The sequence below is a fragment of the Schistocerca americana genome, chromosome 4 (assembly GCF_021461395.2).
Source record: "Schistocerca americana isolate TAMUIC-IGC-003095 chromosome 4, iqSchAmer2.1, whole genome shotgun sequence".
In the NCBI taxonomy this organism is placed as follows: domain Eukaryota; kingdom Metazoa; phylum Arthropoda; class Insecta; order Orthoptera; family Acrididae; genus Schistocerca; species Schistocerca americana.
Window position 1 is genome coordinate 223,141,235 of NC_060122.1, and position 20,510 is coordinate 223,161,744.

The following is a 20,510-nucleotide window of genomic DNA, read 5'->3' on the forward strand; positions in this document are numbered from 1 at the left end:
TACGAAAAGAAATGGCACCCCATGAGCCGCGCACGACTCATGTTCATGCCGTTTATTACTTGACATCTTGTCTTTGCGGTACCGCCGTCCCGTTTCTTATTCGATTTACTGGCGTCACTAAGTTGCTGACCTGCCTACCCGTGAGTGGCACCAGCAGCGCTATAAATAAGAGCACTGTCGAGCGACGAGCTAGCACTTCCGGGTCAGGGTGTGCGGTGAGTTGAGTCGGGATGAAGCTCCAGTGAGGTCTGCACAGCCAGTATTCGCCCAACCGCTGGCGACACATATGCACTGTCCGACGGAAGGAGAATTGAGCACGGACGACCGTTGGTTGGTCGTTCGGTCGGTTGTCTCATCTGGCGACGTGTATTTGGTCTACCGAACGCTTCTGGTGTGGTGTCACCGCCAGACACCACGCTTGCTAGGTGGTAGCCTTTAAATCGGCCGCGGTCCATTAGTATACGCCGGACCCGCGTGTCGCCACTGTCAGTAATTGCAGACCGAGCGCCACCACACGGCAGGTCTAGAGAGACGTCCTGGCACTCGCCCCAGTTGTACAGCCGACTTTGCAAGGAAAGGTTCACTGACAAATACGCTCTCATTTGCCGAGACGGTAGTTAGCATAGCCTTCAGCTAAGTCATTGGCTACGACCTAGCAAGGCGCCATAGCTTTGATAATTAATATTGTGAAGCATGTATCATCAAGAGCGATGTTCTACAAATGTGGATTAAAGTTAAGTATTATAGCAACTGCGTCCATTTTCTAAGTTCTCATTTCCTTTTAACTGTTCCAGACCTCATGCCAATCTGCGTGAGCTTAACGCGTGCCTTTCGGCTTCCTCTCGTTGTGACTTGGCTGTCTTGCTAAGTCACAACATCTGGGCCCCTTCAGTTGGTCATCTTGCGGGACGTGGGTCGGTTCCTTGCTTGTGTGGAGATGTCGGTGCCCAATGGGCAAGTGTTCCCTCTGCATGGTTGGGTTCGAGCCAGTGTCTCTGCTTCGGAGTGCGTTCGAATAGAGTCAGGACGGAGCAGCAGTGGGGTCTGGACAGCCATGACCCACCCGATAGTTGCTGGCGCACATGATTTGAGTGGGGACGACCTTGGTCGGTCCTTCGGATAGTCGTCTCCTCGGACGACGTGTATTTGGTCGTCGACTACTTCTGGGTTCTCTGTGTGTGTCGACTTGTGATTCGTCCTTCTTGTTTCTCAGTGACTGTTTTTAGTATCGTTAGACTTGTTTGTGGAAGTGTTTCCGCGAAACCGTTTGTAACTTGTAGTTTTGACTCACCAGTGATTGTAATGCTGTCTGTGTGTTGGATGCAGTGAGTCGGTTGGGATGGAGCAGCAAGCAAGTCTCCACGGCGTGAGGCCAGGCCGGGACCGCTGGTGGCGTGCACGCGCTGTTGGATCGTGAGGAGTTAGCTGAGAGAGTGACAAGTTCGTTGCCCACCGAACCTGGACGCTGAAGTTGAGTTATCAGTTAATCTGTTATGAAACCTCAACTACTATGACATCTCTTCGTTCATTCGCGGGTTGTCGCCCATTGGCCGTTCGGACTAGCAGCATCGTATGGCGTGTTGGAGTCAGCGAAATCTTTCAGCCATCTTCCTATGCTGTGATTAATTATTAAATGACTGTTACTTATCAGTGAAGTGCACCAGCGGTATTTTCTGCCCTGTGGCCGTTAACGCTCCAGTTACCTGCCCTGGTCGTTAGTGTAGTTTGTAGGCAGTGTGCCTTTTCCTCGTTGTGTTGTTGCTGTCCAGCAGAGCGTGTAGTTCGACATTCTTTTAAGTTGTTTGGTTCATATTTGCTTATAGTGGTTATTGTCCCCCTGGCTGTTTTTAGACGCTAATTTCTGGAGGCGTAATGTTGTTCGTATTCTCGTCCTCGCCCGATATTCTCCGTCATCGTGCCGTTGGTCGGACGGAAGGGAATTGGTTAAATTGTTGGTCGGTCCTTGGGCCGTCCCTAGTTTGGGTTGCCATCCAATTACCTAACTTCAACTCTTGGTTGCCTGTCTCACCTCACCTTACGTTTGAGCTACCTTCCCAGGCCGACCCTTGGAACACTTCTGAGCACCACTTGTTCTGTTTATTTTAAATTGTGGTTTTCATTTTGTTGAAGTATTGTGCGAGGCTTTTGGCCGTGTATTAATTCAGTTTTTTAAAATTTTACTTAAAGGCCTTCAGCCATGTTAAATTAAAATTTTGAGATTTGATTGTTTCAGGAAAAAGATTTAATTCTTAAAAATTGTTCTATCTGAAATTGTAATCCAGGCCCTAAGTCGTTAGTTGTTCCATGTGTTGTGTGTGGCCTTCAGCTGAGGATTTACACGAACCCCTTAATAAGCCCTTCAGCTGTGTGCATTCTTTAAAGGAATTTTTTTTAATAAGATCCGAGGGGTTTGTTCTAAATTATTTATCTGACTTGTTGTTCAGGCCTTCATCCGTTGTTTCAAATTTGTTTGTGGCCTTCAGCCGTGCAATACGCTGATCAGGTTTCGGCCGTTCTGTTATAGTTTAAAAGAAATTTTCTTGCTTAAAAAATTTGTTGATTAATGTGCCTTAATTATAGTTGTCCTTCAGATGTGTAGTGTAAGCCTTCAGCCGTTAATTGTTTTCGTTGCAGGTTTTCTTTAAAAAAATATTTGCCTTCTGTTTTTAATTGCTTTTGATTTATAAGCCAGGCCGTCAACCGCTCTTGTGTTTGCTGTGTGGTTTTGGGCCTTCACCCCAGAAAGCATCTCAAGTTTTCTTTAACTAGGCCTTCAGCCGTATTGTTTGATAGTGGACTTTTAAGCCAATGTGTAAATAAGTGGTTCTTAGGAAAATAAAGTTGTGTGTTTGATTGTGCAACTCACAGTAACTGTTTACGGCCCCATCCACAACCTTAACCTTATCCAGTGCGCTCTCTGATTAGCTACCAATAAGGTTTCATCCCACACCATCACTCCTGGTTGTTGGGTCATATGGTGGGCGACAGTCAGTTTGGTATCCCATCACTCTCTGAGGCGTCTCCAGGCGCATTTTCGGCCTGGAGTCTCAGTGAGTGGAGTAGAATTATCTTCGGTGATGAGTGGGGCTTCGAACTGTGCACAGATGACCAGTGAAGACGTGTCTGTAGATGCCCCAGACATTGTGAATTTGTAGCTCTGACGAGCTTGGGGTTTTGATGATTTAAGGCATTAACTGAACACAGCTTGCCACGATATTCTTCAAGAGGACACCCACCAACTCTATCAATCAAAGCCAAGCCGTGTAACTGCTTTCATAAGGACGAGAGGTTAACCAACGCATTATTGACTTGCTCAACTTGCGAGGCCCTTTCTCTCGGATAAATAATCCAATTTGTCTGAAATTGTAATCATTTGTTTTGCCTGTACATTTATGTCACATCTGCGGATTTCCGTTCCATTCGGATAATTCCTTGATGGAGCGTCTTTTTTTTTGGTCTTAGAGTGTATTATTCGCCAGCCGAAGAGATGGTCGCTTCGGAGCACTGTAGATCGCGTAGAACAGGTAACAGTCAAGTGAGCCTCCAAAGCTGGCTTAAATCAGGGCAGTGAAATGGTGTGTATGTGACAGTCGGATGTAATGAAGAAGCTGGGTCGATATGAAGACGTAACATAATGGCTTAAAGGAGCTATCGAGTTCGGACGTACCTGTTTCACACCGTGACTGAAGTTGGCATATTTGTTGCTATATCAACTTGTGACTGTCCATCATGTCCAGAAGAACTCGTGCGCCATTAGCAGCAATGTAACCAGGTGTAAGAATAGTGATTGCAAAAAGATCCGAAGTGATGTGGACCGGACGCAGGTGTCTCACATTATCAGTGGCGATCGGCGTCAAATCAGACAGGAACTGCTGTTGTTAGTGATTGCAGGTCCAAATCAATCGCCGGCCGCGGTGGACTCGCGGTTCTAGTCGCGCAGTCCGGAACCGCGCGTCTGCTACGGTCGCAGGTTCGAATCCTGGCTCGGGCATGGATGCGTGTGATGTCCTTAGGTTAGTTAGGTTTAAGTAGTTCTAAGTTCTAGGGGGCTGATGACCACAGCTGTTAAGTCCCATAGTGCTCAGAGCCATTTCCAAATCAATCAATTTCCGAGCGCACTGCTAATAGAACTGCATGCAGTGATTATCTAAAGTAGAGTATCTCATAAAAGTACGTTATTATCCTACAGATTTCATTACAATTAACTTTAACACATTTCAGTAATTTTACAAAATTCTTCGCATTACAAGTTACTCAGTATTTTTCTTTATTAATTAAGTTTACAACTATTTATTTGGGTTTAAGTTCGAGTGATTTAGCTGGCCGGTCGACGTGCGACAGGGTGTCTGAGCGTTCGTCAGACTTGGAACGTGTGCGTGCATCCCAATGAACACAGATTTTGTCATCTTTGACAGGAGTGTCCACGCCATACTCATTACCAAGATGTAAAGGAAAGTGCAACACTTGATCATAAAGTTTGTTGGAACAAGCATTGTTGATCATGTTTGTGGTTAACATGAATGAGAGAGCGAAATTCACGGTGCGAGAAACACCACAGAAGTGCCTCCCACCGGAATACACTCTTCACAGTAACGTATCATTGGACGCCTTCAGTGCGCTCGACGCTTTGCATCTTTTAAAAATAAAGCAAATCGCAACTCGTCGGACCACACTACACGTCTCCAATCAGCTTCTGTGTTGTTTGGCCTATTGAAGATATGCAGTTTTATGTGTACCTGTGGCCAGTGGCTTTCTGCGAGGCGCCCGACCACAAATGTCCATAGCAGGCAGTTCCCTTAGCAATATTCGATTTTCGTGTCGAGTGAGTCTACCTTTAATGGAAGCAGAAACTCCTGCCTGGTTTGAAACCGAATGTTACTGACAATGCGTTCCAGTCGTCACTCGTCCAATATACAGTGTGGTCATGGGCACGTACAAACACGATTTTTCCTTTCCATCATTCCGTCACGTCTCCACTTCGACTCGCTTTTCACACCTTTACACTATGACTACGTGAAGGGGCACATAACCACCTCTTACCAGTCCAAACGCAGCAGTATGCGTTTTTCAAGAGTGACTGGTGATTACCAACGACTCATCAGGTTTCACATCTTACACATTGCACAACAAAATTAAAAGGTCAGTTTTTTCGAAGTCCGCAGTTCTCTTCCATTTCGATGTAGAAGTTTGAAATTAGGCTCAAAGGAGTCTACACCCTTCCTCTGTAATTATACAAAAGCGCAAAGACACTGAGACGTCGCTCTCCGCCTTGGCGACGCTTCAGACAGCAAGATGTTGACACATGGTTAAAAAAGGCCACAGCTCGAAAGTTCATGTGAGTTGTAAGGTGGGAACCAAATTTCACCATAATTGTGCCCAACTCCACCGTGGACTTGTCATACAACGAGAAGGTCGTTGCAGCCACTCTTACCCACATTTCGCCCCTTTCGTTTGACGTCTCTGCTAAGGACGTCAGAATTGCAACACCTAGCGTTGAAATAGGCGACCGAGGGAAAAATTTCAGATATGCCTCGGCTCAGAGTTGTCGCGGAAAGGCCTCAGGAGGTGGCATAAAGGGCACTAATGACACTACCCCTTCCCCTGGAGAGTTGATTCCCACGCATTTCGTGGTTGAAAATGACAGTTCACAGTGCAATGGGCAACAGGTCGACGATGTTGACAAACTTCGAGACTGGTGGTACACGGCGAGGTTTCAGGTTTCAGTCTATCTCTAAGGATATTCTGGGACAGCAACCCCACTGAATGTGGATGCACTATTTCGGAGAGTAACTCTAGTGTAAAGGATAGAACCTATAGGCACCGTTCAACGCAATTCGACGAAATTTGAACGTGATCCGAAGCACCAAAGAGTTCTTCTGGTTTTTATGACCTCCTGTTCCGCACCTTCATATGGTGTGATCAGGAAGAGTGCAACACTGACACTTGCATGAATAAAACGGCAAAGGAATCTCCAAGACCACCCACTTCGGTAAGACCCCTGGTGCTACCAGATCACGTTTGTAGAGCCCTTTTAAAAATGTGCCTGTTCAGAGACAGCTCCGGCCGCGGTGGCTGAGCGGTTCTAGGCGCTTCAGTCCGGAACTGCGCGACTGCTACGGTCGCAGCTTCGAATCCTGCCTCGGGCATGGATGTGTGTGATGTCCTTAGGTTAGTTAGGTTTAAGCAGTTCTAAGTTCTAGGGGACTGATGAGCTCAGATGTTAAGTCCCATAGTGCTCAGAGCCATTTGAACAGAGACAGCCTGTGACGGAGTGCTAGGTACCTGTAGGCAGGTTACACTGCCGCCCTTGCAAGTGGGCACATAGGATCGTAGCGGTGCCAGGGCACTGCCTGCCTGCGGGTACAGTTTTAAAGTGCTCAAAAAAAGGGTTGCATGTGACACAGAGTGTTGACGAACTGGAGCATCTTAGAGGGACCATTTGCCATTTTATACATGCATGTATAAATGTCATCCCCCCATCACCCTCTCACTTTGATCACTCCTGTGGAGGGTGCAAAGAGGAGGGCTGAAAAAATATAATCACCCTTTCATGTTTCAGATCACGTTCAAATTTCGGCGAATTTTTCTGAACGGTCATTAGAGATTCCATCCTATACACCAAAGAAAAAACCGCGGTCGCGTTACACTTCAAAATAGTATTACCACGTTCACGAGGTTGCTGGCCCACGATGTCCTTATAGAAGAGCTGAATCGACCAGGGAGTATCGGTGGTTTCAAAGTCGTCAAGAATGTCTTACTGTTGGTCATGGCACTGCTAGCTGTTGTTTTGGGCCGCGAAACGTGTGGGGTAGGTAGGTAGGTGGTAAGTTCCTATGGAACCAAACTGCTGTGGTCATCGGTCCCTCGGCTTACACTTTACTTAAACTAACTTACGCTAAGGACAACACACACACCCATGCTCGAGGGAGAACTCGAACCTCCGACAGTGGGAGCCAAGCAACGTATGGGAATTGCCGCCCTAGGGAAAGGGATGGTTACATAGACGTACGCCCTTTATGCTACCTTCTGAGGCCTTTTCATTCGAGTCTCAGCGGCGGTGTGGCTGAAATGTTTTCCTCGGCCATCCATAAGAAAACCGCGTGATTTTAACGCTGGGCATCGCGCTTCTCACCTCCACTGCATAGTCAATATAAAGTTCAAAACAGGCTCAAAAGGTAAACATATAGTTAATAACATTCCGGAATTCACTCCAAGGATTCGTTTTCTGCTGCTGCAAAGGAAAAGCGTCTATATTCAGTTTGAGCCCTTATACATCAAAGATTTTGTGGCTGTTCAATTGCTGAGGCCTTGGTCACCCTCCAAAACGTTACGATAAAGAACCAGTCTGTGGAAAATGTGTGAAGTCGGAATGCTGACAGGAATCCACAGTTGGATGTATACCATGCAAATATAGAAACAGGACATGTGATAAGGCAGGGGGACCTGACCGCCCTACCTACAAGCAATTGTACGAGGGGCAAATAGAACACACCGAATGTAACATTACCGATAAAGTTCATTAACACGGATCACAACTTCAGCGGCCAGACACTAAAGCCCTCCTTAAATACAGGTACAGATACGCAAAGAAGCAATATATGCAAGCGCAAACATAAGTCTCCATCACTAAAACGAGAGATTGACGGGGCGCAGTCGCCTAGCGACATTACATGGATGTAGCACAATTAACAGTGTAAGTGGGCTGCTTCTATGTTGGCAGCGCTGTGTAGCGCTTTGTATTGGATCTCTGACTGCGCTTTCTTTGTAAGAGACTCTGTGGCTGTTTGGACTCGTTGATGGAAGTTAATCGCTAGTAGTGTTGGGCAGTTGGAAGTTAGTCGCCAGCAGCGATGGAAGTACTGTTGGGCATTTGGAGGTGAACGGCCAGCAGTGATGGATGTTAGATGTGAGAAGTTAGCATTGATGGAGGGCAGAGGTCTGAAGTGTTAGCGTAGGCTAACGATCTTTACATGTTCGACTTGGAGATTGAATATTATTCATGATTATATATCTTTGTACTAGATGTCAATGACGATTTATGTTTGTGTCTGAACTGGATGTCACATTATTAAGGTAAAGAAACACATTATTTGGTTAGCAACAAAATCTTTCCTTTGATATTTAGCTGGCAGTATTGACGCTCGCTGTATTGCAGTAGTTCGCGTAATGAAGATTCTTGTCAGGTAAGTACGTAATGAAATGTATAGGTTATTGTTAAGATTTCTGTTTAGTCAGGACCATTCTTTTGAATTAATTATTTGAAGTCAGGTTATCCTTTTTTTGAGCAGTCAGATTGCGTTGCGCTAGAATATTGTGGGTCGGTGTTGACATGATAAGAATAAGCAAAGAGAAAGTAGATTCACTTGCATTCAATTTCACTCAGCAGTTTAAGTAAAAAATTTAACGAAGAAGTCTCAACAGATCTAGAAACGAACACTCTTACATCGCTACAAACGTGTGACATAATACAGAAAAGATATTTTAACATCACTGATTACATGTGTGTACGGAGCCGTTGACTACCGAGGGGGAAGTCACGAAATGTTCCAATCTTCCAGAACGGACTTCTGATGCAAATGGAAGGGCTGGAAGAGGACGTTTTCTACCAATGTAACGGGGGATGTAACAAAACAATCAGAAAACAAACACAAAAGGACGAGCTAGGGCACCTCAGTGATACCAGCACATATTCATTTTACAACACCGAAAAACAAGGGACAGATAGTCATATTGACACACCAGTACAAGAAACACAAAAAGATACAGCACCTGCTAACAATGCACTAGGTCAAAACACACCATTTAAATTACACTCAAATGCAGACCGTACATAAAACCCGTTGTACGTTTTACATATGGTGGCAGCACACACAGCACAGACACACAGGGAAACAGCCACAAAGAAAACGCTCAGTTGCCAAATAACCAAATAACCTCGAGATAGGCAAACAGTATTCGAAAAACAAAGGTACTGAAGATCCATTGCTAAATACAAACAATCTACCTAACAATACAGTTAAAAACACTTCATCCACACACAGTTCCTACTGTACGTAAACAATAGAGGAAGACAAATGTCAGGATGTTTCACAGGACACACACAGAAACCCCAAACAACACAATACTAACGTAACTGATTATGGTAATCTTGACGGTAACTCACGCATAAGTAGTTAGAAAATAGGGAAATTTTCCAGTTTGCTCTGCATCTGGTGATGCGCCTCAGTCACTCTGAAGGGGAAAAATATGTTTCCCTATAACGGGGCAGACCGACAGAATGACACTTAGGACAGAGACCTGCCAACCGACCATTATGAACTCTGGAGACTCTTACGACAAGCATGCACACGAAGAGGTGAAGGTTTAAACACAGATAAAGTTCATAAAGACTTCTATTGCGACCCTAAGGAGGCAACACCTAAGTGCTATGCCTTTACCAGATACCTCCCGCTGTGAAGATCTTACAGCTAAACTGCAATAGGAGTGCTTCGGCTGGAGTGGAATTGGGTAGACTCTTGAACGCAGTGCAGGAAGTATAATCTGTCTCGAAGAGCGTGGCGGGAGAATTCCAGGCCTTCCCAAGCATCTGATAGCAATTACAAGGATCGAGACTGCCAAGGCTACAACTGTAATAGCGAACATAGATTACACAGTCACAAAAACAACATAACTTTGTTGAACGTGTAGCCACACCTGAAATTACACATGGACGAGAATCTTGGACTATCATATCCTTGTATACATAGTAATCATATGACATAGAGCCTTTTTATAACCAAATGAGAGATATAGCACAATTTTCAAGGGACAAAATATTACTCATATTTAGTGACATCAATGCACGGTCGACTCTATGTCACGCACACAACAGATAATAGGAGGTAAATCGTAGTTGACACAATGAATGAATGTAGCCTCTTTGTTCTAAACGAAGCAGGACAAACATCTACATACTGCATCAGTCCATCAATATTAACATATCACTAGCAGATCCGAAGTCCATAATATACGTTAGCAAATTATAAGTACTCGAAAATGCCATATACAGTGACCATAACGCGATATTCATCCACATAAACACATACACAAACACGAACACACTAACTTCACGTCAACAAAAACGACTTCTTCTGAACGAGGCAGACTGACAAAAATTAAGGGATGTGGTTGAAGAATGTTCCCTCCATACATACAATGGTTACATAGCCTATAAAGCTCACATTCTGACTGGTCTGCTTCAAAAAGCACAACAATTAGCTATCCTAAAGACCGACCGTGCTCCAACACAGAAACTCACCTGGTCCACTGAGCAGAAACAGAAATAGATGTAGCAGGCGCCTTCGAAATCTCTGGTGGTCTACCTTGCTCGCAAGGCTACGAGAGATGCAGACAGCAACAGTCCTACACAATAGCTTACCCGACTAGTGCAAAGGTAGGGTGTTGCAGGGGCAAGCAGAAATACAAAATGTTATCAAGAAAGTAACAAAAGAATGGCCGCAAGGCTCAAACTATGGGCCAGATTTCTGGGATATTGCCATAGACCCGCTTCTACACAGTCTGGTTGAAGAGTATAGTAGCCTAAGCTAGTAGTAATGCAAACTCGGAAATGCAACTCAAATACAAGGCTATAAAACTCCTTACAAACGTAAGTGACCGGTGCAGCCATAATAAGCTCATAGTTGCGGCAAGCAAGACAGTATATTTACTCCAAAGGGCCTTGCAGAGAAACCACACCGTTAGGCTGAACAACACTAGCATAGAGAGGAAAATAACAACAAGATACCTAGGGATACTGACATTCAACGAGCACATAAGACTTACAACTGAAAAAGCGACAAGGCTTATGCGCAGATTCGCCACGCTAAACTCAACTCTTTACAAACTACCACTGCAGACACTGCGAATGTATCGTAGAGCCCTCTTTGAATCTATGTGTTTCGCAGTAAGTGCTCGGGAACGCCGACTGTCACTCATGACCCAGAAAACCATTGTGAGGCGTGGATAAAGAGGTGTATTGCTCAGAATGACAGGGGCATTTTGTACCACGTCCGTGGAAGCCCTATGCGTCGTACTTGCAACGTACGCTATTGACATAACCATTAGGCACCAGCACACTGGCCCAAAAGGGGAAGACAGGATAAAGTATATGAGGTAACAGGGGAGCATATTGCAGAAAAACGGCAATTAAATATTTGGAAGTTTGAGACATAGCAAAAAGAATGGGAAAGATCTGACACGGGCCGTCGTGTTTTCTCCTTCTTCCCGAAAATCCGGGAACGATTGAGCATCAAACACGCTGACCCAAGTCGCTGTATGGTACACTTCTTGACGGGCCATGGCTCTTACCCTACACATCTGCACTGCTTTGGGCCTAGTCAAAGTGACATGTGTGAATGTGGGCAACATGGATCCCCAAAACACGTAACACTAAAATGTACCATACTCACAAAAGTAAGGCCGACGTCTGAAACTGAAGACATAACGCAAGCTTTAAGAGACCCAAATAACTGGAGCATGCTTAACCGCATCACTGATGAGAATCAAGAGCGCTACACAAGACTTATAAGCAGCAACGGTCATATACAAGGTCACAAACCGAAACACACCCTACACCACAACATAATGCAAGGGACAACAGAGATTTAAAGACTGATATGGAAACAGATGAACATATAAGACACAGCGTGAGCACTCCAATATCATTAGATACGTATACGACATTGCAGCAGATCACACGACTGCAACAATACTACAAGTGATACGTACATGAAACAATTGGCCAATATTACTGGCACCTATGGTACTGTTCCAGCACCAGGTACTAGTAAGAAGATAACAAATCTCAAGAAGATTGCGTCTTTACCTGTATTGTCAGGTCCTAATTACTTTTTAGGACTTAAATTGAATTTTTCCATTTCAAAAGCAATTTACTAATAGAAACATAACAACGAATTTATCTGTTTTTACAAGTAAAACAAATAACTTTGCGTTCCTTTGATCATTACTTTCAAACATGTAATTGTGTAATTTTTGAAATGTATGAGAAACAAACTATAAAACATGCGAACTTTATAAAATTGTGCATAAACGCTTATATGCAATACAATAAGACGTAAGTACACAAACACAAGCGCACGACACAGATAAGATGCGCCCTTCGGGGAAGTGGAGGCTCCAGGTCACCTCCCGAGGCTCCTCTTCCGCTGTTGAGTGGTTGTAACAAATAATACTTTCATACTTTATACAAAAATCACGTATACTTAGCATCACAACATACATACACACTGTAGTAGTAGCTCTAGTTGACTAGACTATGCTAATGGTACACGCGGCGCTCGGGGACCACAGCACAGATACGACACATGAGGATGGGCTTATAACAGTCCGAAACCGGTCGTGTGAAAATAACGTAATTTACAACTGAAGCGGTATTTTCAACCTCTGCGATATGCTAATTCATATGAGACAGGTTCGAAGTGTTTACCGAAGCCCTTCCACTTGAAATAGCTATCTAAATCTTTCCTATCCTGTATTATTTCCTTATTAAGAATGTAGTAAAATTTTTTTCACCCCCTTCCTTTCCCAAATTGAGCTTTATGTATCTTGTGTTTTTATTTTTTGTTTTGTTTGTCTTTTTTTAACTAACCATTTAATTATGTAAAAAAACAAGAAAGTACTAAAATTCTGAAACTGTCTAGTTTGTAGCAGCAATAGACCCACTATAGTTACCAAGATGGTGAGTCATTCTGTAATGTTAATAAATGAATAAAAACACTACTGGCCATTAAAATTGCTACAACACGAAGATGACGTGCTACAGACGCGAAATTTAACCGACAGGAAGAAGATGCTGTGATATGCAAATGATTAGCTCTTCAGAGCATTCACACAAGGTTGGCGCCGGTGGCGACATCTACAACGTGCTGACATTAGGAAAGTTTCCAACCGATTTCACATACACAAACAGCAGTTGACCGGCGTTGCCTGATGAAACGTTATTGTGATGCCTCGTGTAAGGAGGAGAAATGCGTACCATCACGTTTCCGATTTTGATGAAGGTCTAATTGTAGCCTATCGTGATTGCTGTTTATCGTATCGCGACATTGCTGCTTGCGTTGGTTGAGATCCAATGACTGTCAGCAGAATATGGAATCGGTGGGTTCAGGAGAGTAATACGGAACGCCGTGCTGGATCCCAACGACCTCGTATCACTAGCAGTCGAGATGACAGGCATCTTATCCTCATGGCTGTAACGGATCGTGCAGCCACGTCTCGATCCCTGAGTCAACAGATGGGGACGTTTGCAAGACAACAACCATCTACACGAACAGTTCGACAACGTTTGCAGCAGCATGGACTATCAGCTCGGAGACCATGGCTGCGGTTACCCTTGACGCTGCATCACAGACAGGATCGCCTGCGATGGTGTACTCAATGACGAACCTGGGTGCACGAATGACAAAACGACATTTTTTCGGATGAATCCAGGTTCTGTTTACAGCATCATGATGGTCGCATCCGTGTTTGGTGACATCGCGGTGAATGCACATTGGAAGCGTGTATTCGTCATCGTCATACCGGCGTATCACCCGGCGTGATGGTATGGGGTGCCATTGGTTGCAAATTTCGGTCACCTCTTGTTCGCATTGACGGCACTTTGAACGGTAGTTACATTTAAGATGTGTTACGACCCGTGGCTCTACCCTTCATTCGATCCCTGCGAAACCCTACATTTCAGTAGGATAATGCACGACCTCATGTTGCAGGTCCTGTACGGGCCTTTCTGGATACAGAAAATGTTCGGCTGCTGCCCTGGCCAGCACATTCTGCAGATCTCTCAGCAACTGAAAACGTCTGGTCAATGGTGGTCGAGCAACTGGCTCGTCACAATACGCCAGTCACTACCCTTGATGAACTGTGGTATTGTGTTGAAGCTGCATGGGAAGCTGTACCTGTACACGCCATCCAAGCTCTGTTTGACTCAATGCCCACGCGTATCAAGGCCGTTATTACGGCCAGAGGTGGTTGTTCTGGGTACTGATTTCTCAGGATCTATGCACCCAAATTGCGTGAAAATGTAATCACATGTCAGTTCTAGTATAATATATTTGTCCAATGAATACCCGTTTATCATCTGCATTTCTTCTTGGAGTAGCAATTTTAATGGGCTTTAGTGTATATTGCGGTGCTGTCGACAGTTCAAGGACATAAATTGCTCTGGACGCCCAAATGTTGCAGTTGAAACAATGGAGAGTCTCGAAGAGGCGTTCCTTCGTAGCCCAAGGAAATCTACACGAACTGTAAGCACTATTTTTTTATGTGACACTCTTACTATGTGAAATACATTCGTCCAAAACTGGAAGAAGCGTATTTCTTCACTATGTATTTTATCTAGGAATTTGATTTCGCTGACGTGCGTTTGTGTGTCACAAGATGAGTTTGAAACTGTGATACCCGCCACTGGAACCTCTCGAGTGGCCCACGGAATGGCTGCGCCTCTATCCAGTCCTTGTCGCGCAGGCGCCGGCACTCGGCGTCGGCGGCGGCCACGTCGGCGTCGGCCAGCGTCCAGTTGTGCAGACGCATCAGCACCGTCGTGTCCTCCTGGCGGCGCAGCCCAGCCTGCAGCGCCTTCTGCCGGCCATACCGTCAAACTCTCAGCACAGCGTCCTGCGCATGCGCATTTACTTACTGCTACTAATCAGGGTAACTGGTAAGTCCATCAAATATTTGATAAATCGGGGCGTAAGTAAATGGATAAAAAATAACGTAAGAAATGATACAGTACATCAAAGACTAACTCATTATGCTCATAAATGAAGGATAATTGCAGAAAGTGGTGCCACACAACGTGGCACTACACAAAACTGGCGCTAATAGCATAAGCACGTAGGGAACACATACGATACAGACTTGTAAGTCCACGGTATTGGTGATAAGTTGAGAAAACCGTATCAAAACACATGTGCTGCAAAACGCTACTGTTTCCTCCGCATGTACCCCGACATCAGTATGGGATATGATCACCATGCACACGTACACAGGCCACACAATTGGTTGGCATACACTAGATCAGGTGGTCGGGCAGCTGCTGTGGTATAGCCTCCCATTCTTGCACCAGTGCCTGTCGGAGCTCCTGAAGTGTCCTAGGGGTTTGAAGACGTGCAGCGATACGTCGACCGAGAGCATTCCAACCGTGCTCGATGGGGTCTGGAGAACAGGCACGCCACTCCATTCGACTGATATCTTCTGTTTCAGGGTACTCATCCACGATGGCAGCTCGGTGGGGCCGTGCGTTATCATCCACCAGGAGGAAGGTGGGACCCACTGCACCCATGAAAAGGTGGACATACTGCTGCACAATGACGTCGCGGTACACCTAACGTGTTACAGTTCCTCTGTCAAAGACATGCAGGAGTGTACGTGCACCAATCATAATCCGACCACACACTATCAAACCACGACCTCCATACAGGTCCCTTTTAAGGGCATTAAGGGGTTGGCTCCCTACCGTCGTTGGATAAGCAGCTGCAGCAGCAAGTCGTATACTCCTAGCTCACTCATTTGTTACATAGTTTAATTCTTAATTTCTTTGCATGTTTTTGGTACTTGCATTGTTTAATTCATAAATTTCTGGCGTATTATAGTATTTGAGAGTTGTAGCATCGCGTTTTAGTACCTGAAATCGCGTAGTCTCCTTCCGCCGCCGAGCAGTGTGTCAGCAGTGCGCAAGTAGCAGCATTACTGCATTTACTAGGCAATCTTGTATTTTAATAACCGTTTAAATTTTGTGTCGATTTGTTTGCGCTCTCTGTAGATTAGTTCAGACGTTCTTTGCACAACAGTTTTTAGCATGGATAGGGACTGCAACTGCTGTGTTCGGATGCAGGCTGAGTTGGCAGCCCTTCGCTCCCAGCTTCAGGCAGTGTTGGCTTCAGTCACACAGCTTGAGGCTGTTGCCAATGGGCATCACTGTGGGGTTCCGGGTGGGGGTTTGTCGGGGACGGCCAGCTCGTCCCACGCATCCCCCGATCGGACTACGACTATGGTTGCCCGGGATACTGCCTGCATTGAGGCTGATCCCTCACCAGTGGTAGAGTGGGAGGTCGTCTCAAGGTGTGGCAGAGGGCGAAAGACATTCCGGAGGGCTGAACGGAAGGCCTCTCCAGTTTGTCTGACGAACCGGTTTCAGGCTCTGTCTCAGGCTGATACTGATCTTCGGCCTGACATGGCTGCTTGTCCTGTTCCAGAGGTTGCCCCTCTGTCTGCAAGATCCGGGCGGTCGCAGAGGGTGGGCTTACTGGTAGTTGGGAGCTCCAACGTCAGGCGCGTAATGGGGCCCCTTAGGGATATGGCAGCAAGAGAGGGGAAGAAAAGCAATGTGCACTCCGTGTGCATACCGGGGGGAGTCATTCCAGATGTGGAAAGGGTCCTTCCGGATGCCATGAAGGGTACAGGGTGCACCCATCTGCAGGTGGTCGCTCATGTCGGCACCAATGATGTGTGTCGCTATGGATCCGAGGAAATCCTCTCTTGGCTTCCGGCGGCTATCTGATTTGGTGAGGACTGCCAGTCTCGCTAGCGGGATGAAAGCAGAGCTCACCATCTGCAGCATCGTCGACAGGACTGACTGCGGACCTTTGGTACAGAGCCGAGTGGAGGGTCTGAATCAGAGGCTGAGACGGTTCTGCGACCGTGTGGGCTGCAGATTCCTCGACTTGCGCCATAGGGTGGTGGGGTTTCGGGTTCCGCTGGATAGGTCAGGAGTCCACTACATGCAACAAGCGGCTACACGGGTAGCAGGGGTTGTGTGGCGTGGGCTGGGCGGTTTTTTAGGTTAGATGGCCTTGGGCAAGAACAGAAAGGGCAACAGCCTCAACGGGTGAAGGGCAAAGTCAGGACATGCGGGGACCAAGCAGCAATCGGTATTGTAATTGTCAACTGTCGAAGCTGCGTTGGTAAAGTACCGGAACTTCAAGCGCTGATAGAAAGCACCGAAGCTGAAACCGTTATAGGCACAGAAAGCTGGCTGAAGCCAGAGATAAATTCTGTTAGTAGTAGTTTATCCTGTAGTGAAATAGAAGTGGATAGTTCCTGTGAATTATTATGGGTGGAGGTTACACTCAACAACCGAGCTAGGTTAATAATTGGCTCCTTTTGCCGACCTCCCGACTCAGCAGCATTAGTGGCAGAACAACTGAGAGAAAATTTGGAATACATTTCACATAAATTTTCTCAGCATGTTATAGTCTTAGGTGGAGATTTCAATTTACCAGATATAGACTGGGACACTCAGATGTTTAGGACGGGTGGTAGGGACAGAGCATCGAGTGACATTATACTGAGTGCACTATCCGAAAATTACCTCGAGCAATTAAACGGAGAACCGACTCGTGGAGATAACATCTTGGACCTACTGATAACAAACAGACACGAACTTTTCGACTCTGTATGTGCAGAACAGGGAATCAGTGATCATAAGACCGTTGCAGCATCCCTGAATATGGAAGTTAGTAGGAATATAAAAAAAGGGAGGAAGGTTTATCTGTTTAGCAAGGGTAATAGAAGGCAGATTTCAGACTACCTAACAGATCAAAACGAAAATTTCTGTCCCGACACTGACAATGTTGAGTGTTTATGGAAAAAGTTGAAGGCAATCGTAAAATGCGTTTTAGACAGGTACGTGCCGAGTAAAACTGTGAGGGACGGGAAAAACCCACCGTGGTACAACAACAAAGTTAGGAAACTACTGCGAAAGCAAAGAGAGCTTCACTCTAAGTTTAAACGCAGCCAAAACCTCTCAGACAAACAGAAGCTAAACGATGTCAAAGTTAGCGTAAGGAGGGCTATGCGTGAAGCGTTCAGTGAATTCGAAAGTAAAATTCTATGTACCGACTTGACAGAAAATCCTAGGAAGTTCTGGTCTTACGTTAAATCAGTAAGTGGCTCGAAACAGCATATCCAGACACTCCGGGATGATGATGGCATTGAAACAGAGGATGACACGAGTAAAGCTGAAATACTAAACACCTTTTTCCAAAGCTGTTTCACAGAGGAAGACCGCACTGCAGTTCCTTCTCTAAATCCTCGCACAAACGAAAAAATGGCTGACATCGAAATAAGTGTCCAAGGAATAGAAAAGCAACTGGAATCACTCAACAGAGGAAAGTCCACTGGACCTGACGGGATACCAATTCGATTCTACACAGAGTACGCGAAAGAACTTGCCCCCCTTCTAACAGCCATGTACCGCAAGTCTCTAGAGGAACGGAAGGTTCCAAATGATTGGAAATGAGCACAGGTAGTCCCAGTCTTCAAGAAGGGTCGTCGAGCAGATGCGCAAAACTATAGCCCTATATCTCTGACGTCGATCTGTTGTAGAATTTTAGAACATGTTTTTTGCTCGAGTATCATGTCGTTTTTGGAAACCCAGAATCTACTATGTAGGAATCAACATGGATTCCGGAAACAGCGATCGTGTGAGACCCAACTCGCTTTATTTGTTCATGAGACCCAGAAAATATTAGATACAGGCTCCCAGGTAGATGCTATTTTTCTTGACTTCCGGAAGGCGTTCGATACAGTTCCGCACTGTCGCCTGATAAACAAAGTAAGAACCTACGGAATATCAGACCAGCTGTGTGGCTGGATTGAAGAGTTTTTAGCAAACAGAACACAGCATGTTGTTATCAATGGAGAGACGTCTACAGACGTTAAAGTAACCTCTGGCGTGCCACAGGGGAGTGTTATGGGACCATTGCTTTTCACAATATATATAAATGACCTAGTAGATAGTGTCGGAAGTCCCATGCGGCTTTTCGCGGATGATGCTGTAGTATACAGAGAAGTTGCAGCATTAGAAAATTGTAGCGAAATGCAGGAAGATCTGCAGCGGATAGGCACTTGGTGCAGGGAGTGGCAACTGACCCTTAACATAGACAAATGTAATGTATTGCGAATACATAGAAAGAAGGATCCTTTATTGTATGATTATATGATAGCGGAACAAACACTGGTAGCAGTTACTTCTGTAAAATATCTGGGAGTATGCGTGCGGAACGATTTGAAGTGGAATGATCATATAAAATTAATTGTTGGTAAGGCGGGTACCAGGTTGAGATTCATTGGGAGAGTCCTTAGAAAATGTAGTCCATCAACAAAGGAGGAGGCTTACAAAACACTCGTTCGACCTATACTTGAGTATTGCTCATCAGTGTGGGATCCGTACCAGATCGGGTTGACGGAGGAGATAGAGAAGATCCAAAGAAGAGCGGCGCGTTTCGTCACAGGGTTATTTGGTAACCGTGATAGCGTTACGGAGATGTTTAACAAACTCAAGTGGCAGACTCTGCAAGAGAGGCGCTCTGCACCGCGGTGTAGCTTGCTCGCCAGGTTTCGAGAGGGTGCGTTTCTGGATGAGGTATCGAATATATTGCTTCCCCCTACTTATACCTACCGAGGAGATCACGAATGTAAAATTAGAGAGATTAGAGCGCGCACGGAGGCGTTTCTGGATGAGGTATCGAATATATTGCTTCCCCCTACTTATACCTACCGAGGAGATCACGAATGTAAAATTAGAGAGATTAGAGCGCGCACGGAGGCTTTCAGACAATCGTTCTTCCCACGAACCATACGCGACTGGAACAGGAAAGGGAGGTAATGACAGTGGCACGTAAAGTGCCCTCCGCCACACACCGTTGGGTGGCTTGCGGAGTGTAAATGTAGATGTAGATGTAGATGTATCTGGTTCCTGGTTCACGTCAGATGAAAACCCAGCGAGAATCACGGTTTAGACTATACCTGGACTCGTCCATGAACATAACCTGGGACCACTGTTCCAGTGACCATTTACTGTGTTCTTGACACCAGGCTTTACAGGCTCTCCTGTGACCAGGGTCAGTGGAATGCACCTTGCAGATCCCTGGGCGAATAAACCATGTCTGTTCAGACGTCTGTAGACTGTGTGTCTGGAGACAACTGTTCCAGTGCCAGCAGTAAGGTCCCGAGTAAGGCTACCTGCAGTACTCCGCGGCCGTCTGCGGGCACTGATGGTGAGATGTTGGTCTTCTTGTGGTGTTGTACACTGTGAACGTCCCGTACTGTAGCGCCTGGACACGTTTCCTGTCTGCTGGAATCGTTGCCATAATCTTGAGATCACACTTTGTGGCACACGGAGGGCCCCTGCTACGACCTGCTGTGTTTGACCAGCCTCCAGTCACCCTAGTATTCTACCCCTCATAATGTCATCAATATGTGTTCTTTGAGCCATTTTCAACACACAGTCACCATTAGCACGTACTCTGAGATGCACCAACACACCTCTGCGTATGTGGACTGATGCAGCGCCACCATACGATGACGCAGGTCAGATGCACTGCTTGGTCATATCCCGAGGTGATTTAAACCCGCAAACCGCCCACCAGAGCGTTGTTTCACCATATATCAGCAGAAAGTTATATTCATTTCGTCGGAGGAAGATGATGAACCGGTTTCGCCGTGCACGACCG

General features: G+C 45.8%; 1 protein-coding gene across 1 annotated transcript in view; it reads right to left on the bottom strand.

Moving 5' to 3' along the window:
* The window catches only part of LOC124613362, a 139,028-nt gene that overhangs the window by 39,904 nt on the left and 78,614 nt on the right, over nt 1–20,510 (bottom strand). The window contains exon 4 of the mRNA XM_047142061.1: nt 14,455–14,634. Within this exon, the coding sequence (XP_046998017.1) occupies nt 14,455–14,634 (180 nt within the window). The remainder of the gene's footprint in view (nt 1–14,454; nt 14,635–20,510) is intronic.